Source organism: Cricetulus griseus, chromosome 2 (genome assembly GCF_003668045.3).
Source record: "Cricetulus griseus strain 17A/GY chromosome 2, alternate assembly CriGri-PICRH-1.0, whole genome shotgun sequence".
NCBI classification, from domain to species: domain Eukaryota; kingdom Metazoa; phylum Chordata; class Mammalia; order Rodentia; family Cricetidae; genus Cricetulus; species Cricetulus griseus.
The window spans coordinates 235,322,754-235,349,510 of NC_048595.1; the positions used below are offsets into that span (position 1 = coordinate 235,322,754).

General features: G+C 40.3%; 1 protein-coding gene across 1 annotated transcript; it reads right to left on the reverse strand.

Annotated features, from left to right (window-relative positions):
• Nucleotides 1–1,943: 1,943 nt before the first annotated feature.
• Nucleotides 1,944–3,431, reverse strand: LOC100762805 (C-terminal-binding protein 2-like). The gene is given in 3 exon segments (XM_035438748.1): nucleotides 1,944–2,222; nucleotides 2,224–2,483; nucleotides 2,486–3,431. Coding segments are annotated over 3 exon segments (1,347 nt in total). The 5' UTR covers nucleotides 3,294–3,431.
• Between the last annotated feature and the right edge of the window lie 23,326 nt (nucleotides 3,432–26,757).

Below are 26,757 nucleotides of genomic sequence, written 5' to 3' on the forward strand. Positions count from 1 at the left end.
TTCCTATGCATACCTTTGGGATTAGTGACTGCTGGTAATGGAGCTTGGGTGTAATGAACAGGTAGGACAGTTTCTTACTATCTCCGTGGCTTGTTTCCAAGTGATGGAAAAATCCTTTTTTAGACATTTGCTATTCACATGTTTTTTTAAAAATGAAATTCTGAGGCTTCTAGCACATTCCCTATTAATAAACGATCGATCTCATCATTAGCTTGTGCTAAAGGACCTGGCAGACCCATATGGGATCTGATGTGTGATATCTATATCTATATTTTTATCTATATCTATCTATCCTATTCCTGCTATTTTCTTGTAATTGTATAAACAATGAAGTTAATTCCGTATTGTCAGGAATAAATTCAGTGGTCTCAATGTGTAAAATGACTCTCTCTGCATATTGAGAGTCAGTAACTATATTGAGAGGCTCTGTAAAATCCATAAGTACCATGAGAATTATGTATAATTCTGCCTGTTGTACAGAGTTATAAGAACTTTGAACTACTTTACTTATATCTCCTGATTTGTTTGCATCAGTGTAGAATATAGGGACTTTCGAGGTTGGTGTTTTTCTTACAATACGTGGAAGGATCCAAATTGTCTTCTTTATGAATTTAATTCTTTCAGTTTTGGGATAATTGTTGCTAATTGTTCCCAAAAAGTTACTACATGCCTTCTGCCAGTATTCATTATCCTTCCATAAGGAAGAAATTTCTTCATTAGTTAAAGGTACTATAATTTCTGCCGGGTCCTTTCCAGGTAGTTGACGAAGCCTTAATTTGCCTTTTAAAATCAAATAAGAGATCTTTTCTATATATATTTTTAGTTTTTTATTCTGTTTATGTGGTAGAAATATCCATTCTAATATAATATCTTCACTATGCATCAGAATCCCTGAGGGGTATTCTCTAGATGATAAAATAACCAGAATACAGTCTAGTTCTGGATCCACATGGTACACATGTGCTTCTAGTATTCTTTTTGTACCCTTTCTAATTCTTTTTCAGCTTCAGCTGATAATATTCATGGACTATTTAAGTCTTTGTCCCCTTTTAGGGCCATTTTTAAATGTTTCAAATCATGCCCTTCTACTCCAATAATTGTCTGTAGTTGAGAAATCTCTCCCATAATTTTTGAAGATCATTAAAAGTCTGGTAACGATCTCTCCTAATCTGTACTTTTTGTGGTCTTATTTTTTGTAGACCTGTTTTATAACCTAAATAATTGATAGAATCTCCTCTTTGTATTTTTTGGGGCAATCTGTAATCCCCAGAGAGGTAAAATTTCCTTTACTGCCTCAAATATCTTTTCCAATGTTCCTTCCTTAGAATCAGCCAACAATATGTCATAAATATATGGTAAATTATGGATTGTGGAAATTGTTTACAAATTATTTCCAAAGGTTTTTGCACAAAATATTGGCACAGGGTGGGACTATTTAACATTCCCTGTGATAAGACCTTCCATTGATATCTCTTAACCAGCTGAGAATTATTATTATTATTTTTTTGAAATGTTTAATTACTTTTATTGAAAACTGCACTGAACGCTAAATGTCCACCTTTACAATAAACAAATACAGTAACGGTAACTCACACTAAAAAAAAACACTTCTGATAGCTATTATTTTTCTGTTTGCGGCAGTTTAAAGCTTTTCTTTTGTCACAAAAACAGGAATGTACCTATACAAAGGCTCAAAATAGGCCATCTTTAGAAACAAAAGTCAACGATTCACAAAAGACTATGAATAGAACATGTAACTAGCTGAAACAAATCTAATAGGATTTGTTAAAATCAGTCACATCTAATAGCACATCTGAAGTGTTCTTGTATAAAATATCACGTGAAGAAAAGAGTTTATCAATGTCTAAAAAAGTGGGTTTGTTCATAGACAATCTGACAAGTTACCATAAAAAGTGTTTCCTGAGACATAAGGAAATGCAACATTATTCTTCTTGAACCCTTCTTGTCCAAGACTTTCCACTCAATAAAATAGCTGAGGACCTGAAACGTCTAGCTTCAGCTTGGGAAGGATGTGCCACTGTGGGGAGGTTGTGAGTCACCGGGATGCCTCCTGGGATGATCCCTTCCATAGCTGCAGGAAGCCCTCCTGGAGCCATCCCAACAATGCCTGGGGGATACCTGTATGTGGCACCGTTGAGCTCGGGATGAATTGCTTGCTGGTCGATGACTGACCACGGAGCTGAAGTAACGAAGAATTCTTTCTTTGTTGACACAGTTTCGCAGGCTTTCTGGGATGCGACCTGTGATTGCTCGGCGGATCTCAGTGGCAGCTGCTGCTTCCCTCATCTGTAGTGATGCTTGTTCACTGTACCAGGCTGTGTGCAGTGTGCAGATGAGATTTGGTGCATCTTTCAATGGGCCCTGAGCAAAGCTGAAGGGTTCAGACTTGTGCACATCGAGAGCTGCTCCTCGTATCCTTCCCTCTTTGAGGGCCTGAGCTAGGGCTTTCTCATCTACCAGACTGCGTTCACAAGGAATGCTCCTTGCCTCATTTGCTTGATAGTGAAGTCGTTGATGAGGTGGTGGTTATGCTCATTCCGATTGCAGTACAGGGAGACACAGTTACTCTGATACAGCAGGTCTTGCAGGATGTAGACCCTTTGCACGCCCAGAGACCGCTCTATCCCATCCTGTAAGTAGGGGTCATAAAATATGACGCTGAATCCAAAGGCCTTGGCTCGAACTGCAATTGCCTGCCCCGTGCGACCAAAACCGATGAGACCCAGTGTTTCCCCTCGGATCCGAGCAGCTCCTGATGCAACCTCACGGATCTGTTCCACGCTCTGAACCCATGTGCCTTCTCGTAGGTCCTGGGACAGCCACGTGTTCCGCCGATACAGACTGAGGATGTGGCAGACAGTGGAATCGGCTGTCTCCTCCACTGCAGCAGATGGGATGTTGCAAACAGCAATCCTGAGCTCACCAGCAGCCTTGATGTCCACGTTGTCATAGCCACTGCCAATTCTCACGTTCACACGAAGAGCCTTGAACTTCTCCAGGTCTTCCCTGGTGAGGGTGATAGTGTGGTACATCATGGCACCCACAGCCTCATTCAACACCTTCTCATGGATTTCCTGAGTGGACTGTGCATCACAGAAGGCCACAGTGGCCAGATCCTTCAGGATGGGCATTTCCACGGTACAGTCTCTGCCATCGAGCAGTGCCACTAGGGGGCGGGGATGCAGGGGGCCGTTCATGATCTGAGGGCGGATACCTTCACAAATTCTGTCCAATCGCTGTCGCTTGACTCTGTGCTTATCCACAAGGGCCATTCTTTATCAAACTTTGCAACTCTCTGATTCAAAAGGCAAAGCAGTCCGCTAAGAACTTAGGGGAACTCTCGCACGAGTTTGTGTGCATTGCGCCACTATGAACCTGATATAAACACGTCCACAAATTCTACAGCTCACTCCATGGGCTGTCTTGTCTTTTTAAGCGGGTGCAGTTTCATCGGATCACAACCATTTAAGGTGATGGAACCCTCGTCTTGGGTCGCCCGCGTCCACAGAGAAGGGCACCCACCCGGGAGGCGGCGGTAGCCGGTAGCCGTGGCTCCCGCCCTTCCCACCCCACCTGGCCCCAGCTGCGGTGGTGGCTGGTGGCGCTGGCGGTGAGGCCCTCCCTCAGCGCAGCATGGCTCCCAGCTCAGTCTCCTGCTCCTTGGCCGCCAGGAGCCACTGAGAATTATTATAAGTAGGCACTGTGCAGGCAAATTTTTCCCTATCTTTTTCTTGTAACGGTATAGTGAAGAAGCAACCTTTTAGATCAAAGACTATAATGGGCCATCTTTTAGGTATCAGAAAAGGCAATGGCATCCCAGGCTACAGAGAGCCCATCAGCTGAATTACTTTATTGTTGGCTCTCAGGTCTGTAAGCATTCTCCGTTTACTAGATTTCTTTTAGATAACAAATACAGGAGAATTCCAAGGGCTAGTAGATTCTTCCATATGTCCAGCATCTAGCTGTTCCTGAACCAGCTTTTTATAAAGCCTCTACCTTCTCAGAGGTCATAGGCCATTGCCCTACCCAGACAGGTTCATCTGATAACCATTTTAAGGATAGGGCTTTTGGTTCCTCTGTAGGTTTGGCACTTATATTCTGTTTATGTAGTCTGGATGGTTGGTATCTGTTTTCTGTAGTGCCTTAAAATATTTTTTCTATCATCAACAGCTTGTTTATGATTTATATCTGGTACTGAAGGAATGTTAATCTGGGTATTCCATTGTTGCAAATAGATCACGACTCCAGAGATTTATTGTGATGTCTGCGACATATGGCTTCAGTCTTCCTCTTTGCCCCTCTGGTCCTATACACTCAACCCATCTCGTGCTCTGTTTTACCTGAGATAAGGTTCCAATCCCTAGGAATTGAACATTTGGCTCTTGTAGGGGCCATCTTGGAGGCCAAGATTTTTGAGTTATGATGGTTACATCAGCACCAATGTCTACTAAGCCAATAATCACTTTATTATTTACTTTTACTTTTAATTTAGGCTTCTTATCCTTTATAGAAGTTTGCCAAAATATAAGTTTTTTGTTTCTTCCAGTTATGTTTGATTCCTCCTTAGTAGCTAATCTACCACACAGAGCGGTATCATTATTTACAATAGGCAGTGGATTTTCTAATCATCCTGGGAGAGATTGTCCTCCACAGTGACTGGGAATGACCAGACCACTTTTCACCTGGGGGCCTTCAAGATCCCCCTTAAGGAGTTTCCTGATTGTGAAGGGTTTCCTTGTATGTCTCTGGTTGATCTACATTCATTGGTCCAGTATCTGCCTTTATCACACCTTCTACATAACCCAGAAGGCTGAAGCCTTCTGTTTGAGACATTTTTAGGGGAAGCATTATCTCTAGGAATGCTTTGTCTACAATTTCTTCTAAGATGTCCCATTCTGCCACAGTTAAAACATCTGGTATTTTGATGTCTTTTTTTATTTTTTATTTTTATGTTTTTGGTTTTTCGAGACAGGGTTTCTCTGTGTAGCTTCGGACCCTATCCTGGCACTCTCTCTGGAGACCAGGCTGGCCTCGAACTCACAGAGATCCACCTGCCTCTGCCTTCCGAGTGCTGGGATTAAAGGTGTGTGCCACCAACACCCGGCTTTGATGTCTTTAAACCTTTGGAGATCGCTCCTCTTAGGAAAGCTTCTGTGTCACTACAGTTAGGGCATTTAGCCTCTTTGTTTCATTTTAGACCTTTGGAGATTGCTTCTCCTACCCAAGTTTCTGTGTCAGAATCATCAGCAGGACCCATTTATCCAGTGGTGCTGATGTAATCTTTAAAGGCCAAAGCACGCTTTTGCATTGTGGATTCACATTCTCATAAGCTAGAGATTCTATGAGCATCCTCCTAGATACTGAATCTGTTATCTGTAACTGTACTGCTCTGGGCAATCCTTGTAAAAATTCAATGAACTGTTCTCTTGGTCACTTTGGTATAGGGTACTATTCTCCCTCCTGGATCATGAACCTTGTCCCAAGTGTTCATGACTGCTGTATGGCATAAGGTCAAGTTTTTTTTTTTTTTCATCATATACAGCTTGAACCTTGGGGTCAGCATAAGGACCCTTACCAAGAATCTTATCTTTGGGAGCTTGTAACCTTTCTTGAAGCCCCGAAGCTCGAGAGCTTTTGCTCCTTCCCTCCATAAAGTCCTCCATTGTGTTTGAGACAAATCTTCTAGTACAGCTGATACTGAGTCCCGTCCCTGGGGTTCACTCTATTTGACTTTGCCCATGAGTCTTGTGTATCTGCTATGCATGCCATAAGAGACAACAGCCTCTTCGAAACCATTAAGATCTTTCATTTTATTGGCTCCCATCAATATTCAACATAGCCATTTGGTTTTTTGTTGTTGTTGTTGGTGCTGGTTTGCCAGGCATAGTCACTGGGAAAACCATGGGTGAGGGCATAACAACCTTAGGGAGGTCTTCCTGGCGCCTGAAAGGTGTAGGTAATTTTAAACCTTTTTCATATTCAATTGTTTGTATCTCTGATTGTGATGTATCAGATTGAAGGTCTTCTAAGGCCAGTAATATATTTACCAGTGTTTCTGAGTGTTTGTACTTCCTGGATCATATACATTTCTAAGGATTTCATAGAATCGGTAATTATTTTTTGTTTTCTTCATTCACATATGTTTCTAAACATTTAATATTCTCATCCTTAGTGTCTGAATGGCATGTAAATTGCCTTTCAGAAACCATGTTTTATCTGATAGCTGGTGAGTATCCTCCAACATGGAACAAGTTCTATCTGTCAGTTTTCCAATTTGAAATTCCAGTCTTTGGTTTTTACTAATAGGTTCATCAGACATGGAACGAGTCATTTCTGCTAATCTGTTAATGCTAACTTGCATTTCTTCCGTGCTGGTCGTTTATTTAGCAGACATGGAGCAAATTCTCTCTTCGAGTTGGCCATGATTACATTCAATTTCGTTTGTTAAATCATTAAATCATTCAACATTCTCCACCCTTCTAGTTAATTGTTCTATGTCCCCTATTTTGGTGATCAATTTCCCGTTATGTTTTTCAATATTCTGAATTCTCCTCTCTAATTTATCAATAATTTGCACAAATTCCTTGTTTTTTGCTTTATTTTCAAATCCTCTCTTCAGGAATATTACATTGATTATAACGCTGATTGTATGTATGTATGTATGTATGTATGTATGTATGTATGTATATTTATTCCGGGCAAGTCATAAACCTCCTCTAGCATCCCATCCACATAAGTAACAAAAAGATCCCTAACATTCTGCATCGAAAGATTATCTGCCATTGTATAGAATAATTCTGAAGAAATTACCTGAATTTCCCAGGATTCTGGGCTGTGGTGTGGATTTTAGTTGCAGTAACTATATTTGGCCAGCAGGTGGCGCAGGTGTACTGCCAAACACGGTTCAGCCAAGTATGGTTGACCCATCACAATGGAATTTGAAGAATTTCCAAGTGGCTTTTACATAAGGATTTTGTTAAATGGGGGTGGGAAACAAGCAGGGCACTAGCCAGCTGCAGAGGCTGCAGTCTCCCGTGGCGGTGTCAGGAGTGCAGAGCCTCTGCCTGTGCCCAGGAGGGAGGCGCCACAGACCCGGTTCTGGGCCGGCAGGTCTACAGCTGTAAAGGGACTCAGCTGAGCCTGTGACACCCTAGTGGCCGTGGTGAGAAACAGCTGAGCGGCGGCAGTGTGGCTCCTGCAGCACAGGTTGGAGGAAAGTGGTTGGAGCTGAGGCGTGAGCAGGAAAATAGCGCTGTGACTTCTCAAGGATGCAGTGGCGGAGGGTGCCGCTGTGGAGGGGACCGCGGGAACGGGGGGTTTGCTGCTGCACGGTGTCTGGCCCCTCCGTGGGCTGTGCTCATTGGTCGGCCCCCGTGGCTACAGCTCCTTTGGTGGCAGGCCGCGTGGGGACCAGCCATGTGCTGACGGAGGGGTGGAAATTCCACTTGTGACACCAGCTCAAAAGGAAATTGAACCGCACACTGGATCAGGGGTATAGTTGGCTATTTATTATGGGAAATCACTCACAAGAGAAGCCGGTGACCCAGGTTAGCCTCTGCAGCCTCCCGAGACCCGACCAGAATCCAAAAGAGAAAGTGTGTCCCTAAGCATTTCGGTCAGATCTGATGGCACAGGTACCCTGGAGCTCCGGAGCCAAGGAATGCCACAGGTCACAGTAAGCACAGCAGCTTCCAGTCCTGTTTCAGAGCTGGGGGCTTCCCAGCTCTGCTCCGGGGGAAAAGGGTTTTCTCAGCAGCAAAGTAGTTACAGTTCAGCTCCCGTCCCCCAGAGAGCGGAGAGTGGGGAGCAGAGAGGGAAGAACAGAGAGCCAGAGGAGCTGGGAGAGGGGGAGTGGAGCGTGGAGAGCAGAGGGGAGAGAGCCAGGGGAGTTAAGAGCAGATAGCGCCAGGGCAGAGAGCTGCTAGAGCTGAGGGCCGCAGAGAGGACAGTGGAGAGCAGAATGTAGCAACTCTGTTGTTGCGGAAAGTTTCTCCTGACAGAAGTGTTACAACGTTGCAAGCATTGTTCTGCTGCTCCTCTCTGCCACCCCTGCCCGATGCTCCGCCACAAAAGAAGGTCTTCACCCAAAGTTCCTTCAAAGGTTTTATTGGAAGCATTCCAGAGAGTGGCTGCCCTCTGCCACCATCTGAACAGACAGAGGGTTAATATAGGGATTCTTAGGGGGCCGGAGTTTTTCCAGGGGGCGGGGATTGGTCAGATTTCAATCCCTGAACTCTGATTGGCTAGGTCTCCTGCTCAGGGATGGGTTAGTTTTCTGCATAGATTTACGGTCAGATTGGGCTCTGGTTTCTGGGCCAAAGTGTGTTTCTTTAACTGGTCCTTTTTAGCTTTTTGGCTCTTGTTTTAGGGCCAGGGTGTATTTCTTTCACTGACTCTGATTGTAGGGACAAAGTGTGTTTCTTTGGCCGGTTTCAGGGTCAGGGTGTATTTCTTGGGTTCTGGATGCAGGGCCAAAGTGTGTTTCTTTGGCTCTGCTCAGGGTGTATTCTTTGGCTGACCTTTTTTCCCCCTACAGTGTCCCTGTCCCCACTTTTTTTTTTTTTTTTTTTTTTTTTTTTTTTTTTTTTTTTTTTTTTTTGTTTTTCGAGACGGTTTCTCTGTGGCTTTGGAAGCTGTCCTGGAACTAGCTCTTGTAGACCAGCATGGTCTCAAACTCAAAGAGATCTGCCTGCCTCTGCCTCCCGAGTGCTGGAATTAAAGGCGTGTGCCACCAATGCCCAGCTTTGTCCCCAGCCTTTTATTCCACCTGCCTACTACGTACCTGTAACCATGCCCCAAATGGGCGTGGTCAACACTACAGGTTAGTCCAGGTAATACAGAACCAAAAAACAGAATAGTTCTGGTCCCAGAGTCAGTTACTTCATCTTGATTTAATTTTCTAACTACTAACAGGCTAACTAGGTTATTTGTCAATGTTCTAAGGTATAACATTCGTAGTCTCTAAGCTATTTTGTTACTGCTGTTGCCAGTAATGCCACACATCTGGAAAGTCTTTACATGATAGTGTATTTTAATTAAGAAAAAAATTAACTGAAAGTTTATGGCCAAAAGTGTTTGTTTTGAAGATACCTGAAAAATAAAAACTTTATCCATGAAAAAGTCATTGTAGTACTTATATCTTGTTATTCACCTGTTTGTATTGCTCCTTAAGGACCAATAACTGAAAAAAAACTACGTTTAGAATAACTATTAGAGTTACTGTTAGGTGATATAATTTCATAAAATTCTTCCTCTTTTTTTTTTCTACAGACTGGAAAAATACCAGCAGTTTCAACCAAAGTAAGATTTGCTTTAATATATTAAAAAATTAAAGATGCAAGGCAGTGGTGGCTCACGCCTTTAATCTCAACACTCAGGAGACAGAGGCAGGCAGATCTCTGTGAGTTTGAGGCCAGCCTGGTCTGTAAAGTGAGTTCCAGAACAGAGAAACCCTATCTTGAAAAACCAAACAACAGCAACAACAAAACCAAAACCAAAACCCCAAAAAACCAAAATCAAAGATAAATGATAAATTCTAAACCATCATTTTATTAATTAAAATTCTTTAATTACCATTAATATTTACATATCCATCCCCCCGATTCCCTCGCCCTCCCATCCTCCCATGTTCCCCACCAACTCCCCAACACATCCCTCAACTCCTCCCCAGGGACAGTGAGGCCCTCCACCAGGGACCTTCAAAGTCTGTCATATTGTTTGGGGGAGGGCCTAGGCCTTTCTTGCTGTATCTGGGCAGCAATAGTATCCCTCCATAGGGAATGGGCTCCCAAAGTCCATTTGTGCACTAGGGATTAAGACTGGCTCCACTTTTAGACTACGTTTAGACTGCCCTGGCCTCCTAGCTGGCACCCACATTCAGAGGGCTTGGTTCGGTCCAATGCTGTTTCTGCAGCTATATGACAAGGGTCACCATGCTCTCACTAGATCAGGTCCACTGTTTCTGCAGGTCTCTCCAGCCACGTCTTGGCTCCTTTGTTCATCCCTCCTCCCTCTCTACAACAATTCCAGTAGTATGGTTCAGTGCTTAGCTGTGGGTACCTGTTTCTGCTTAAACAGCTACTGGATGAAGGCTCTAGGAATGGTAACCAAGGTAGACATCAATCTCATTATAGGGCAAGGGCATCAGGGGCATTTTCTCCACCACTGCTTGGATTCTTAGTTGGGGTCATCCCTGTGGATCCCCTAACATTTCCCTGTGCCAGACCTCTCTCCATACCTGTACTCTCTCCCTCTATCAAGGCATCTCCTTTCTTGCCCTCCTCTATTCCTCCCCTGTCTCAGTCCTCTTGTTCTCCTCTGCCCCCCTACTCCCCTTCCTACCTCCTTCCTCTCCACCAGTGTCCCATGCTCCCACTTTGTTCAGGGATTCTTGTCCCCTTCAAGGGACTATGCAATCTTCTCTTGGGGTCCTCCTTGTTTCCTAGCTCCTCAGGCAGTGTGGATTGTAGACTGGTAATCCTTTGCTCTATGTCTAACAATCATATATGAGTGAGTACATATCATGTTTACCTTTTTGTGACTGGGTTACCTCATTCAGGGTGGTTTCTTCTAGTTCCATCCATTTGCCTGCAAATTTCAAGATTCCATTGTTTTTTTCTGCTGACTAGTACTCCATTGTGTAAATGTACCACATTTTCTCTATCCATTCTTCAGTTGAGGGGCATCCAGGTTCTGGCTATTACAAATAATTTTACGATGAACATAGTTGAACATATGTCCTTATTGTATGAATATCTATTCTTTGGGTATATGCCCAAGAGAAATTGCTGGATCTTGAAGCAGGCTGATTCCCATTTTCCTGAGAAACTGTGATACTGATTTCCAAAGTGGTCTTACAAATTTGCACTCCCACCAGCAATGGAGGAGTGTTTCTTTTTCTCCACATCTTCTCCAGCATAGACTGTCATTGGTGTTACTGATTTTAGTCATTCTGATAGGAGTAAGATGGTATCTCAGAGTTGTTTTGAGCTGCATTTCCCTGATGGGTAAGGATGCTGAGCACTTTCTCAAGTGCCTTACAGCCATTTTAGATTCCTCTGTTGAGAATTCTCTATTTAGTTCTGCACTCCACTTTTTAATTGCATTGTTTGGTGTTTTGGTGGCTAGCTTCTTGAGTTCATTGTATATTTTGGAAATCAGCCCTCTGTCAGATATGGGGTTGATGAATATCTTTTCCCAGTCTGTGGGCTGGCATTTTGCTTGCTGACTGTGTTCTTTGCTTCACAGAAGCCTCTCAGTTTCAGGAGGTCCCATTTATTAATGTTTGTGCTACTGCTGTTATGTTCAGAAAGCAGTCTCCTGTACCAATTTGTTCAAGGGTACCACCTACCTTCTCTTCTAGGAGGTTCAGTGTGGCTGAATTTATGTTGAGGTCTTTGATCCATTGGGATTTAAGTTTTGTGCATGGCGATAGATATGGATCTATCTGCAATCTTCTATATGTCCGAATCCAGTTACGCCAACACCATTTGTTGAAGATGCTTTCTTTTTTTTTTCCATTGTATAACTTTACCTTCTTTGTCAAAAGTCAGATGTTCGTATGTCTGTAGGTTAATATCAGGGTTTTCAATTTGATTCCATTGGTCAACCTGTCTACTTTTGTGCCAATACCAAGCTGTTTGCAGGAATATGGCTCTATAATAGAGCTTGAAGTCAGGGATGGCGACGCTTCCTGAAGTTCCTTTATGTACAAGGTTGTTTTGGCTATCCTGGGTATTTTTGTTTTTCCATAAGAAGTTGAGTACTGTTCTTTCAAGGTCTGTGAAGAATTGTGTTGGGATTTTGCTGGGAATTGCATTGAATCTGTAGATTGCTTTTGGCAAGATTGCCATTTTTACTATGTTGATCCTATCTATCCAAGAGCATGGGAGATCTTTCCATTTTCTGGTATTCTCTTTAATTTCTCTCTTTAAAGACTCAAAGTTCTTACTATACAGATCTTTCTCATTTTTGGTTAGTGTTACCTCAAGATATTTTATTTTGTTATTTGCTATTGTAAAGGGTGATGTTTCTCTGACTTCTTTCTCAGTGCATTTATCATCTGTATATAGTAAGGCTATTGATTTTTTTTAATTAATCTTGTATTCTGCTTATTTGCTGAAGGTGTAGTAGTTCCCTGGTAGAGTTTTTGGGTCCCTTATATAAACTATCATATCATCTGCAAATAGTGAAAGTGTGACTTCTTCTTTTCCAATTTGTATCCCTTTGATCTCCTTTTGTTGTCTTACTGCTCTAGCTAGAACTTCAAGTACAATATTGAAGAGATATGGAGAGAGTGGACAGCCTTGTTTTGTTCCCAATTTTAGAGGAATGGCCTTGAGTTTCTCTCCATTTAGTTTGATGTTGAAAATTGGTTTGCTGTATATTGCTTTTATGATGTTTAGGTATGTTCCCGTTATTCCATCTCTCCAAGACCTTTATCATGAAGGCATGTTGGATTTTGTGAAAGGCTTTTTCAGCATCTAGTGAGATGATCATGTGGTTTTTCTTTTTCTGTTTGTTTATATGGAGGATTACACTGATGGATTTTCATATGTTGAACCATCCCTGCATTCCTCAGATAAAGTCAACTTGATCATGGTGGATGATTTCTCTGATGTGTTTTTGTATTAGATTTGTCAGTATTTTGTTGAATAGTCTTGCATCGATGTTCATGAAGTATATTGGTCTGTAATTCTTTTTTCGTTGTGTCTTTGTGTGGCTTGGGTACCAAGGTAATTGTAACCTCATAGAAAGAGCTTGGCAATGTCCCTTCTGCTGCTGTTGTGTGGAACAATTTGAGGAGCACTGATTTTCTGGTAGAATTCTGCACTGAAACCATATGGCCCTAGGCTTTTTTCGGTTGGCAGACTTGATGAATGCTTCTATTTCATTAGGGTTTATAGGTCTGTTTAAATTGCTTATCTGTTCTTGATTTAATTTTGGTAAGTGATATCCATCCAGAAAATTGACCATTTTCTTTAAATTTTTGAATTTTGTGGAGTATATGTTTTCAAAGTCTGACCTGATGATTCTCTGGATATCCTCAGTGTCTGTTGTTATGTCCCCCTTTTCATTTCTGATTTTGTTAATTAGCATGCTCTCTCTCTGCCTTTTGGTTAGTTTGGATAAAGGATTGTTTATCTTGTTGACTTTCTCAAAGAACCAACTGTTTGTTTCTTTGAGTCTTTGTAGTGTTTTCCTAGTTTCTACTTTATTGATTTCAGCCCTCAGTTTGATTATTTCCTGGCGTCTACTCCTCTGGGGAGAGTTTGCTTCCTTTTGATCTAGAGCTTTCAGTTGTGCTGTTAACTCTCTAATGTGAGAGTTTCTCTAATTCTCCAGTTTCTTCATGTGAGCACTTAGTGCTATGAACTTTCCTCTTAGCACTGCTTTCAAAGTGTCCCGTAGGTTTGGGTATGTTGTGTCTTCATTCTCGTTAAATTCTAGGAAGTCTTTAATTTTTTTTTTTTTATTTCTTCCTTGACCCAGGAATGGTTCAAATGCACATTATTCAATTTCCATGAGTTTGCAGGGTTTCTGCAATTTGTGTTGTTGTTGAATTCTAACTTTAAGGCATGGTGCTCTGATAAGGTACAGGGGGTTATTCCAATATTTTTGTATCTGTGGAGGTTTGCTATGTTGCTGAGTATGTGGTCAATTTTAGAGAAGGTTTCATGTGGCACTGAGAAGAAGGTATATTCTTTTGTGTTCGGATTGAATGTTCTATAGATATCTGTTTACCCAGTTGGGTCATAACATCTGTTAGTTCTTTTGTTTCTTTGTTAAGTTTCTTTCTTGTGGTCCTATCTAGTGGTAAGATTGGGGTGTTGAAGTCTCCTACTATACGTGTGTAAAGTTTTATGCGTGATTTAAGCTTTAGTAATGTTTCTTTTATGAATGTGGTTGCCTTTGTATTTGGGGCATAGATGTTCAGGATTGAGATTTCATCTTGATGGACTTTTCCTGTGATAAGTATGAAATGCCCTTCTTCATCTCTTTTGATTGTAGTCTAATTTGTTAGATATTAGGATTGCTACACCAGCTTGTTTCTTGGTTCCATTTGATTGGAAAATCTTTTCCCAACCCTTTACTCTCAGGTACCATCTGTCTTGTAGTTGAGATGTGTTTCTTGTATGTAGCAGAAGGATGGATTCTGTCTTCGTATCCATTCTGTTATCCTGTTTCTTTTTATAGGCAACTTAAGACCATTAACATTGAAGGATATTAATGACCATTGAATGTTAATTCTTATTTGTTTTTGATTTGTTGGTGGTGGTGTTATTGTGTGTGGATTTCCCCACTTTTTTTGGTGTTTGGTAAATTGGGATTATCTATTGCCTATGGTTTTTTGACTGTAGTTATCTTCATTGCACTGGAGTTTTCCTTCCGTTACGTTATATAATAAAATAAAGAATTAAGAATAGATGTTCAATATTCCTGATGTGTATTTTCGTGAGTACTAAATATTTACATACTAAAGTACAGAACTGTGTGGTTAGAGTGATCCAATTCACTTGTAAACTTGTTTGTCACATTGTCATTTGAGCTGTTGTTATCACATAAGCCCACTAAGCTCAAATGCTTTTATATGGGCTGAACTGGAGACTGATATAAAATGAATATATTCCATTAGGAGAGAACTATACTTTAGCATATGCATATATAGCAAAATATATCAAAATGATGACTCTGGTATTTAAGTAAAAATAGTTTCTTCCTACTACATTTCTTTTTTATTTAAATTAAAACAATCTTATTTTACATACCTATCCCAGTTCCCTCTCCCTCCTGTCCTTCCATTACCCTCACCATCCCCCATCCCACCCCCCATGTATTCCCCAGGGAGGGTGAGGCCTCCCATGGGGGATCATAAAAGGCTGTCACATCATTTGGTGTACCCCACTTTTTAATTGGATTGTTTGGTGTTTTGGAGACTAGCTTCTTGAGTTCTTTGTATATTTTGGAGATCAGCCCTCTGTCAGATGTGGGGTTGGTGAATATCTTTTCCCAATCTGTGGGCCACCGTTTTGTCTTGCTGACTGTGTCCTTTGCCTTACAGAAGCTTCTTAGTTTCAGGAGGTCCCATTTATCAATTGTTGACCTCAGTGTCTGTGCTTCTGGTGTAATGTTCAGGAAGTGGTCTCCTGTACCAATTAATTCAAGGGTATTTCCCACTTTATCTTCTAGTAGGTTCAGTGTGGTTGGGTTTATGTTGAGGTCTTTGATTCATTTTGATTTAAGTTTTGTGCAGGGCAAACGGCTTGGGTCTGTCTGTAGTCTTCTACATGTCCGAATCCAGTTATGCCAGCACCATTTTTTTTAAGATGTTCTTTTTGTTCCAGCATATAAATTTGTATTGTGTGTCAAAAATCAGATGTTCTTAGGTGTGTGGGTTAATATAGGGTTTTCAACTCTATTCCATTGGTCTACCTGTCTATTTTTGTGCCAATACCAAGCTGTTTTCAGGACTATAGCTCTGTAATAGGGCTTGAAGTCAGTGATGGTGATGCCTCCAGAAGTTCCTCTATTGTACAGGGTTGTTTTGGCTATCCTGGATCTTTTGTTTCTCCATATAAAGTTGAGAATTTTTCTTTCAAGGTCTGTGAAGAATTGTGTTGGGATTTTGATAGGGATTGCATTGAATCTGTAGATTGCTTTTGGCAAGATAGCCATTTTTACTATGTTGATCCTATCTATCCAAGAGCATGGGAGATGCTTCCATTTTCTGGTATCTTGTTTAATTTCTTTCTTACGGTACAGCTCTTTCGCTGTTTTGGTTAGTGTTACCCCAAGGTATTTTATGTTGTTTGTGGAAATTGTAAAGGGTGATGTTTCTTTGATTTCTTTCTCCACCAATGTGTTATCTGTATATAGTAGGGCTACAGATTTTTTTTTGAGTTAATCTTGTATACTGCCAGTTTGCTGAAGGTGTTTATCAGCTGTAGGAGTTCCCTGGTAAGTGATATATCTGCAAATAGTGTGAGTTTGACTTCTTCCTTTCTGATTTGTATTCCCTTGATCTCCTTTTGTTGTCTTATTGCTATAGCTAGAACTTCAAGCACAATATTGAAGAGGTATGGAGAGAGTGGAGAGCCTTGTCTTGTCCCTGATATTAGAGGAATTAAATTGAATTTCTATCCATTTAATTTGATGTTGGCTTTTGGCTTACTGTATATTGCTTTTATTATGTTGAGGAATGTTCCTGTTATCCCTGATTTCTCCAAAACTTTTATCATGAAGGGGTGTTGGATTTTGTCAAAGGCTTTTTCGGCATCTAGTGAGATGATCATGTGGGTTTTGTTTTTCTCAGTCTGTTTCTATGGTGGATTACATAGATGGATTTTCATATGTTGAACCATCCTTGCATCCCTGGGATGAAGCCTACTTGATCATGGTGGATGATTTCTCTGATGTATTCCTATATTCGATTTGCTAGTATTTTATTGAGAATTTTTGCATCAATGTTCACCAATATTGGTCTGTAGTTCTCTTTCTTAGTTGTGTCTTTGTGTGGCTTGGGTATCAAGGTTAGTGAAGCCTCATAAAAAGAGTTTGGCAATGACCCTTCTGCTTCTATTGTGTGGAATACTTTGAGGAGAATTGGTATTAGTTGCACCTTGAATACTGGTAGAATTCTGCACTGAAGCCATCTGGCCCTGGGCTTCTTTTGGTTGGGAGACTTCTGATGACTGCTTCAATTTCATTAGTGGTTATAGTTCTATTTAAGTTGCTTATCTGTTCTTGATTTAATTTTGGTAAGTGAAATCTGCCCAGAAAATTGTCCATTTCCTTTTGATTTTCAAATTTTGAGGATTATACGTTTCGAAGTATGATCTGATGATTCTCTGGATTTCCTCTGTCTGTTGTTATGACCCCCTTTCATTCCTGATTTTCTTAATTTGCATGTTCACTCTCTGCTGTTTGGTAAGTTTGGATAAAGGTTTGTCTATCTTGTTGATTTTCTCGAAGAACCAACTCTTCTTTATATTGATTCTTTGTATTGTTCTCCTAGTTTCTATATTATTGATTTCAGCCCTCAATTTGATTATTTCCTGGTGTCTGCTCCTCCTGGGTGTATTGGCTTCTTTGTTTTACAAATCTTTCAGTTGTGCTGTTAATTCTCTAGTGTGATTATTCTACTGTTTCTTCATGTGGGCACTATGAACTGTCCTCTCAGCACTGCTTCGAAAGTGTCCCATAGGTTTGGGTATGTTGTATCCATATTCTCATTGAATTCTAGGAAATCTTTAATTTCTTTTTTATTTCTTCCTGGACCCAGGAGTTGTGTAATTGGGTGTTACTTAATTTCCATGAGTTTGTAAGTTTTCTGTAATTCCGGTTGTTGTTGAATTCTAACTTTAAAGCATGGTGTTCTTATAAGATACAAGGGGTTATTTCAATTTTTTTTGTACCTGTTGAGGTTTGCTATGTTGCCAAGTATGTGGTCGATTTTAGAGAAGGTTCCATGTGGTGTTGAGAAGAAAGTAAATTGTTTTGTATTTGGATGGAATGTTCTATAGATATCTGTTAAGTCCAATTGTGCTATAACTTCTATTAGTTCCTTTGTTTCTTTGTTAAGTTTCTGTCTGGTGTTCCTGTCTAGTGGTGAGAGTGGGGTGTTGAAGTCTCCCACTATAGGCGTGTGTGGTTTTATGTGTGATTTGAGTTTTAGCAATGTTTCTTTTACAAACCTGGATGCCTTTGTATTTGGGACATAAATGTTCAGAATTCAGACTTCATCCTGATGGATTTCTCCTGTGATGAATATGAAATGCCCTTCTTCATCTCTTTTGATTGATTTTAGTTTAAAGTCCAATTTGTTGGATATTAGGATTGCTACCTCAGCTTGTTTCTTAGGTCCATTTGATTGGAAAATCTTTCACCAACCTTTAATTCTTAGGTACCATCTGTCTTTGAAGTTGAGATGTGTTTCTTGTATGCAGCAGAAGGAAGGATTCTATCTTCCTATCCATTCTGCTAATCTGTGTCTTTTTATAGGGGAGTTAAGACCATTAATGTTGATGGATATTAATGACCATTGATTATTCATTCTTGTTTGTTTTTGATTTGGTGATGGTGGCAAGATTATGTGTGGGATTCTATCCCTTTTTCCTTTTGGCTGTTGGTAAAGTGGGGTTATCTATTGCCTATATTTTTCTGGTTGTAGTTAACTTCCCTGGGTTGCAGTTTACCTTCCAGAACTTTCTGTATGGGTGGATTGGTGGATATGTATTGTTTGAATTTGTTTTTTTCATGGAATATCTTGTTTTCTCCATCTATAGTGATTGAAAGCTTTGCTGGGTAAAATAGTTTTGCTGCCAGTCTGCTGGCATCCATGATCTCTTAGTGTAGGTAGAATATCTCTCCAGGACCTTCTGGCTTTCAGAGTTTCCATGGAAAAGTCAGGTGTGATTCTTATAGGTTTGCCTTTATAGGTTACTTGACGTTTTTCCTTTGCTGCTCTTATTATTTTCTCTTTATTCTGTATGTTTGGTGTTTTGATTATTATGTGGCAAGAAGACCTTTTTTTGTTTCAGTCTATTCTGTAGGCTTCTTGCATTTTCATTGGCATTTCTTTCTTTAGGTTGGGGAAGTTTTCCTCTATGATTTTGTTGAATATGTTTTCTGCGCCTTTGAGTTGGATTTCTTCACCTTCTTCTATACCTATTATTCTTATGTTTTGTTCTTTTCAAGGTATCCCATATTTCCTGGATATTTTGTGTTAGGGATTTGTTGGAGTTAAGATTTACTTTGGTTGATGAATCTATTTTCGCTAGTGTGTCTTCAACTCATGAGATTCTCTCTTCCATCTCTTGTATTCTGTTGGTTATGCTTACATCTGTAGTTCCCGATTGCTTACCTAGCTTTTTTATTTCCAGCATTCCCTTGGATTGTGCTTTCTTTATTGTCTCTATTTCAGTTTTTAGGTCTTGAACTGTTTCCTTGAGAGATTTGTTGATATCTTGTATTTTTTTGGTTTGTTTTTTCTTCCATTTCTTTAAGGGATTTTCTTATGTCCTCTTTGAGGTCCTCTATCATTTTCCTGAAGATATTTTTAAGGTTATTCCCTTCTGGTTCATCTGCATTGTGATGTTCCGGTCTTGTTGGTGTATGTTTCCTAGACTCCGGTGATGTCATATTGAGTTTTCTTTTATTGAATGTGCTTTTACCTTGTCCTCTTCTCATCTTTTCTTCTGGTGGGTGTAGCAGGATTCTCTTCCTCTCCTGGTGTGTATGGGACCAAGGTTCCCTTCTGGTAGATGCAAACAGATCCAATTCTCTGACATCTGTCCTCTTCTCGTGGATGGAGTTGGCACTGTTAACTGGGCCTCGGTAGTGTTCAGGTATGTTGGGTCCTGCTGGTCTGGCAGATGGAGTTGGAACTGCCACCGAGGCCTCAGGAGTGTCTGGTGTGTCGGATTCTGCTGCGGAGTTCAGATCCGATGAGCAGATCCCTGGCGTCTGATGACTCTGAGAAGTGCTGCCAAACGGGAACCAGAAACAGCCCCTGGCCTACCTGGGCCAGTGAATGGAGGCAGAACTGCCACCGTGGCCTCGGTGTGTTGGATCACAGATTATACCACTGAGTTCCAAAACATAGAAGATATTTAAAACTAGAAATACAACTTATAAATTTGGCAACAAATCTATATAACCTATAAAGGCATTGCAACACAAATGATAGACTATACCCTTATCATTAAATAGATATAAAAGTATGTTCAATTTGATTATTTAAAAATTACAAAACAACTCTACACATATACTAGGTTAAGTTCATTGAAAGAATATTTGCACACAGTGGGGTTGAAGCAAGAATCATAACACAGTATCAATAAATACCCTTGGCATTTAGTAATTTAGACAGTTTTAAGACTCTCTTTGTCAATGAAAAGAACCATAATGTAAATGAACATAAATTGTGAAAACCTAGCGTATCGAAACTTGTAGGGTGAAGTTCACAGCAGTCGCTAGTTTACTACCTTCCTAATCTGCCTTCCTTGAATGCTGGAGGCAAGACTGACACTGTAAGAATGGAATCTGGAGGGACACTGTGGCCAACACAGACTTCTACCTGATTTTTCTCCTTTTCATTTCCCAAGATAGATGGAAATTTGATGGGAGATGTTATTCTGTATGTTTCTCTTATTGGTTGAGGAATAAAACACCATTTTGCTAGTGGCCAGACAGAAGGATAGTCGGGGCTACCAGATGAGGAGGATTCTGGGAAGTGTAGGCAGTTAGGAGCCGACATATGAGCCCGGGAAGAGAGGCCACGAGTCAGGAGTTCTCTGGTAACATAAGACCATGTAGAAATACACAGATTAGTAGTTATGGGTTAATAATTAAGACAGAGCTAGCCAACAAGAAGCCCAAGCCACTGGACATCAGTTTCATAATTAGCGTAGCATCTGTGTGTTTATTTGGGGCTGATGTGGCTGTGAGACCAGGCTGGCAGGAAGAACCATCTGCAACAGAAACTAGCTCTGAGCAGGATGTCAGTGACCCTCCCAGTGAGTTTCCTCCTGCAGTACTGCCTCACCAGCAGGTTCCCCAGCACCAGGGCTGCTTTTCCCAAGCACATCTATCCTGCAGATAGCCTATGTATTTGTTATGAGAATCTTCTTTCCCTGGCATCTTAGATGGTAGCTTTCAAGTAATTCAACCAATCTAACTTCTCAGTCTGTGACTCCCCTATGAGCTATGGATCCTCTCTTGAATCATATTGCATAGGACAGATGGTGCTCAAAGATTTCCCCATGAGTGCTCTTCCTCAGCTCTAGAAAGTGATACTTGATCCCTGTGTATTCTATTCTATGTTCATTAGCATTCTCTTTATAACTTGGCATGCAATTGTTTGTTATAATTAATAATTTAGTAGCAAATTTATATGTAAATTACTAGGCTGTTTTTCCCCCTCCTGGTAGAAATCTGACAACTACACAGAAAAGAGTTTGTTGAGTGAAATTTATAGTATTTAACACACAAAAGGGGAGAAGTTCAAAATTAAGGGTCTGCCATCTATCTCAGGGATGCATGCTAATTACACATACTAATATACAAAGAGAATAACTTCTTGACACCTGTGCTGGTTAGTTTTTTGTCAATGTGACATAAGCTGGAGTTATCTGGAAAGAGGGAATATCAATTGAGAAAATGCTTCCATCCGATTGCTTTTAGGCAATGATGATTGATGTGGATGATTGATGATGGATGATTGATGTGGGAGGGCCCAACACATTGTGGCCAGTGCAATCCCTGGGCAAGTGGTCTTGTGTTGTATAAGAGAGCAGAGCAAGTGTTGTATAAGTCATATGATGTGTAAGACAGAGCAAGCAAGGGTGAGAAAGCCAGTCACGGCCTCTGCTTCAGTTTCTGCTTCTAAGCTCCTACTCTGAGTTTCAGCCTTGCTTTCATGATATACCACAACTGTGAGCTGCGACACCCTTTCCTCTCCAAGCTGCCTTTGGTGTTTATCTAAGCAACTGAGAGCAAACTAAGATAATATCCAGGTTCATTTAAAGGGTTAGTTTTATTTAAAAATTAGTTATCACTTATGTAAGAAAAATGAAATCATATTAATAGTCATAGAAAATGTTTGAAATATTTAACATTCGCTTGTGATAAAAATATTCAGCAAGAATAATGTGGTAATTAATATTCATAAAAATCCTGTGGCAAATAGCAACTAATAATGAAACTTTTAGAAACATTTCACTTTTAAGACTCTGAACAAGACAAGGAAGGAAACTGGTCAAAAAACAATAACATGTAGTTCATAACATCAAAGACTGGTAAACTGGGCAATATTCTGTTTGTAAGCTTTCACATATTAAACAGATCATTAAGGGATTCTGTGTTGAAAGACAAACATGGTATGTACTTATTCATATATGGATATTAGACACAGAGAAAAGGATCACCAGCCTTCAATCCACACTTCCAGAGAAGCTAGGAAAAAAGTAGGACTGTAAGAGAGACATGCATGGTCCTCTAGTGAACTAGAAAGAGACAAGAGCCCCTGAACAAATTGGGAGAATAGGGGGAGGGATGGGAGAGGGGAGGTACGAGAAAGAGGAGGGGAGGAGAACATGAAGGATCAGGAAGATTGAGTGGGGAGAGGAATAGAGGAGAACAAAAAAGAGACATCAACAGAGGGAGCCACTATAGGTTTAAAGAGAAATCTGGCACTAGGGAATTGTACAGAAATCCACAAAGATAACCTCAACTAGGAACCTAAACAATAGTGGAGAGGCTACCTTAAATGCCCTTCCCCTACAATGAGAATGATGTCTACCTTATATGCCATCCTAGAGCCTACATCCAGCAGCTGATGGAAGCAGAAGCAGAGATCCACAGCTAAGCACTGAGCCAAACTCCTGGAATCCAATTTCAGAGAGGAAGGAGTGACAAACAAAGTGGTTAAGACCACACTGGGAAAATCCACAGAAACAGCTGACCTGAACAAGTAGGAACTCATTGACCCCAGTCTGACAGCTGGTGAGCCAACATAGGACCAAACCGGGCCCCCTGAACATGGGTGTCAGCTAGGAGCACTGGACAGTCTCTGGGTCCTCTGGCAGTGGAATCAAGATGCATCCCTAGTGCACAAACAGACTTCGGGAGCCTATTTCCCATGGAGGGATACTCTCTTAGCCTAGATACACAGGGGAGGGCCTAGGCCCTGCCCCAAATAATGTGATAGATTTTAATGATCCTTCATGGAAGGCCTCACCCTCCCTGGGGAGTGGATGGGGGATGGGATGGGAGGGGTCATTGGGGGGTATGGGTAGATGGGAGGGAGAGGAAACTGTGATTGATATGTAAAATAAGATTGTTTCTAATTTAAATAAGATTTATATATAAAACAAATAAACATGATACAAATGAGAATCATAGAGATACAATCTAAAGAACCCATAGTGACCTAATTGCTCTCCAGGAACAATCTAGAGATACCTTGTACATGTTCAATAACCATCTGCACCTTCTTCTAGGCCTTCTAGTTACAAAGTTCCAGGGCAGAATCCATTACCCATTACTGTGCCCAGTATTCTAGGCCTATCCCTATGCCCTAGCCTGGAATACCATAAATGTCTGTGCTTTCTCTTTGGTTTACTGATTCTAGAGACTTCCGGTAAGGTGAGAATGTTGCATCACAGATATTTGTCCTGATTTTTTCCATACAGGACAAAGTTTTCAGGGTTATCTATTCTCTTCAAGTGCAAATAGTACACAACTATAGCTGTTAGTACTCAAAGGGAAGTCAAATTTTGCCTATTTGAATTTCAAGTTAAGGTAGCAGAGGATATTGTGTCTGAATGATGGAGGAAAGGGACAAATGGAGGATAGGTCCTTGAAACCACCTCCCAAGATTCAGGAGAAAAGTACTTTAATGACTACCATTCACCTGCGAACATCTGATACCTGGCATCATGCTATTGGTTGTGATCAATAGAGATTCCTAGGAGTTGCTACTGCACATTTCATCTATATGCCATCTCCCTAATCCCTGTACTTTCTCCCTTAATCCCACTCACCTACCTGATCCATCCTAGTCCCATCCCTACCTACCCCAGTCCACCTGTAACTTCTCTTCTATCTCCCTTTCCCAGGGAGATCCATGTGTCCCTCCTTGAGTCCTCCTTGTTCTTAGCCTCTCTTGGTCTGTAGATTGTATCATGGTCATCCATTACTTAACAGCTAATATTCACTTATAATTGAATACATGCCACATTTGTCCTTCTGAGTCTGACTTACATTATACAGGATCATTTTATTCTAGCTCTATGCATTTGGTTGCTAATTTCATAGTGTCATTTTTAAATTGCTGATTAATATCCCATTGTATAAATGTACCAAATTTTCTTTATCAATTCTTTGATTGAAGGACATCTACATTTTTACCCAGTTTGACCTATTATGAATAAAACCACTTTGAACATAGTTGAGCAAGTGTATTTTTTGATAGGACGAAGCATCTATTTGGTAATATGCCAATGAGTAATATATGTGAGCCTTGATATAGATGGATTCACAATTTTCTAAAGAACCTCCATATTGATTTACATAGTGGTTATGTAAGTTTGTACTCCCACAAGCTATGGAGGAGTGTTCCCCTGGCTCCATATCTTCACCAGCAACTCAGTAGGGCCAGCTGGTTCCATTTACCACAGGCCATCTCTTCAACCTTTTAACTTTGTTTTGAAAAAGTGTCTACCTTTTTAGTCTAGGAATATCTTCAACTACCAGTTTCCTGGCTTTAGTTTCAGAGATGTCTGTACCCTACAGGTTTCTAAACCAGGATGAAGTTTTTGTTTTTGTTTTCTTTGGTTGATTTTGTTTTCTTCACCAGCATTAACTGTAACTTTTCTTATTGATCTTAATCATTCTGACCAGTGTAAGATGGTATCTCAAAGAAGTTTTGATTTGCATTTCTCTGATAGATAAGGATGTTGAACTTTTCTTAAAGTATTTCTCAGCAATTTGAAATTGCTGTGTTGAGAATTCTCTGTTTACATCTAGACCCAGTTTCTAATTGGCCAGGAGTCTGGAATAGGAAATCTCTTAACTTTATAAAACACACAGATGTCTGCAGTTTTAATATTCTGCAAACTCCCCAAACAGTATAAAACCACAAAAATCTGTGATAAAGCATCACAATCAAACTATTTCAGATTTACTGAAATGAGTTAAAATGCCTCAAATCCTTGTAAAGTCTTGGTTGTTAATGGTGAATAGTGAAGCAAATACTGATTTGAGGCTTCTGGATCTCAGCTGTGTTCAAATTGTTGTCTCAGTCTCTGACAGTAGTCTGGGGTTTTGTAATATTTTAATTTAATTTATCACTCTTTTATTTATATCTGTTAGTTGTATGAATATGTATAATTGTTGCTTTAAAAATGAGTTAATACTTTGTATTTATGTTTTGTCTTCATATACATGTGTGAACCAAATGTATGAAGTACTTACAGAGTTGCAGAAGCAAGCAAATGTCAGGTCCCCTGGAACTGTAATTTCTTAGAAATTTGAGCCACTGTGTGAGTGCTGGGAATCAAACCTTGGTACTCAGTAGGGCCAGCTGGTTCTATTCACCACAGGCCATCTCTTCAACCCTTTAACTTTGTTTTGAAAAAGTGTCTACCATTTTAGTCTAGGAATATCTTCAACTACCAGTTTTCTGGCTTTAGTTTCAGGGATGTCTGTATTACACAAGTTTCTAAACCAGGATGAAGTTTTTGTTTTTGTTTTCTTTGGTTGATTTTTTTTTTTTTGTTTTAGATTTGGTGTGTGTGTGTGTGTGTGTGTGTGTGTGTGTGTGTGTGTGTGTGTGTGTGAACCCATGAGGGCAGAATCTCAGGTCTTTACAGAACTGGCATTTCAGGTATTTGTGAGGTACCTGATGGGATGCTAGGAATCAAATTCAGGTTATCTGCAAGGGCCTGTGCTCTTTAAAAATGAGCGATCTTTCTAGACCCATAGAAAGTTTTGTTGGCTTGTTTTTCCCCTCAGTATTGGAAATTTAAACTAGTGCCTCATCCATGCATATGCTAGATGTAGTGATATTTTGTTTGTAATCTAACAAATAAAGCTTGCCTGAAGATCAGAGTGCAGAGATAAACCACTAGTTAGCCACACACCTAGTTAATCGCTAAGCAACTAGTTAGCTACACACAGACACACAGACACAGACACAGACACAGACACAGACACACACACACACACACACACACACACACACACACACACACACACACACACACACACTATACACACCACACTAAGTCACTAGTTAGCCATAGAGGCTGGACAGTGGTGGCCACACTAGGAAGACAGAGGCCGATGGATATTTGTGAGTTCAAGGCCACCTGGATTACATGAGAACGAATCAGTCTAAAAGAGAAACAGAGTTCATAATTTGATCCCAGCAATTGGGATGATACAACTTTAATCACAGCAGTAGAGGGGAATGAATATAAGGTAGGAGCTCAGTGCAGGCTCAGGGCAGTCTGAGGTTTGGTGGAGAACACTGCAGTCTGGAGTCACTCTGTGGACAGGATGGCCCCCCTTTGGTCTGAGCCTTGGTAGAGTTAAGAACTCTCTAGTGGTTTGGCTGCTTTGCTTTTCTGATCTTCAGCTTAACCCCCAATATCTGCCTCTGGGTTTTTATTATTCATGCTACCGCTAGGCAAGTTCTTTGCCACAGAGCTACATTATCAGCCCAAGAATACATTTTAGCAAACATTACTTAAACAGTTGTGTTTAAGTCTGAAAACAAAAGAACTTCAATATATATACATTTTCAACTAGTTGATAAATCTAGCTAAAGACTAAAACATAGAGACTTCTTGAGATGAATATAGAAAAATTAAGATCACTGTTTAAAAATAATTTCTAAGATCTAAATTGTTTTATTATACCAAAATCAAACAAGAAGGAAAATAAATTATATATACATATACAATATATGTATATATATTATCAGATTCAGATCACCTATTCAATATGTCTAAGAAAATGAAGACCAAGGGTTACAGAGGTTGACTGACATTTATATAGTAAAGGACTCCCATCATGATTATAATTTTTCCATATTGAAGAAGATACCACTATATCTGCTGTTAAGTAGGAATCATCTTCCTATGTACAGACAACACATAGTCTTCTGTTCTGCAAGATGCACTTTTCATTAACTATTTTACTTAACAGAAACTGTTTAACTTCCTGTGATCC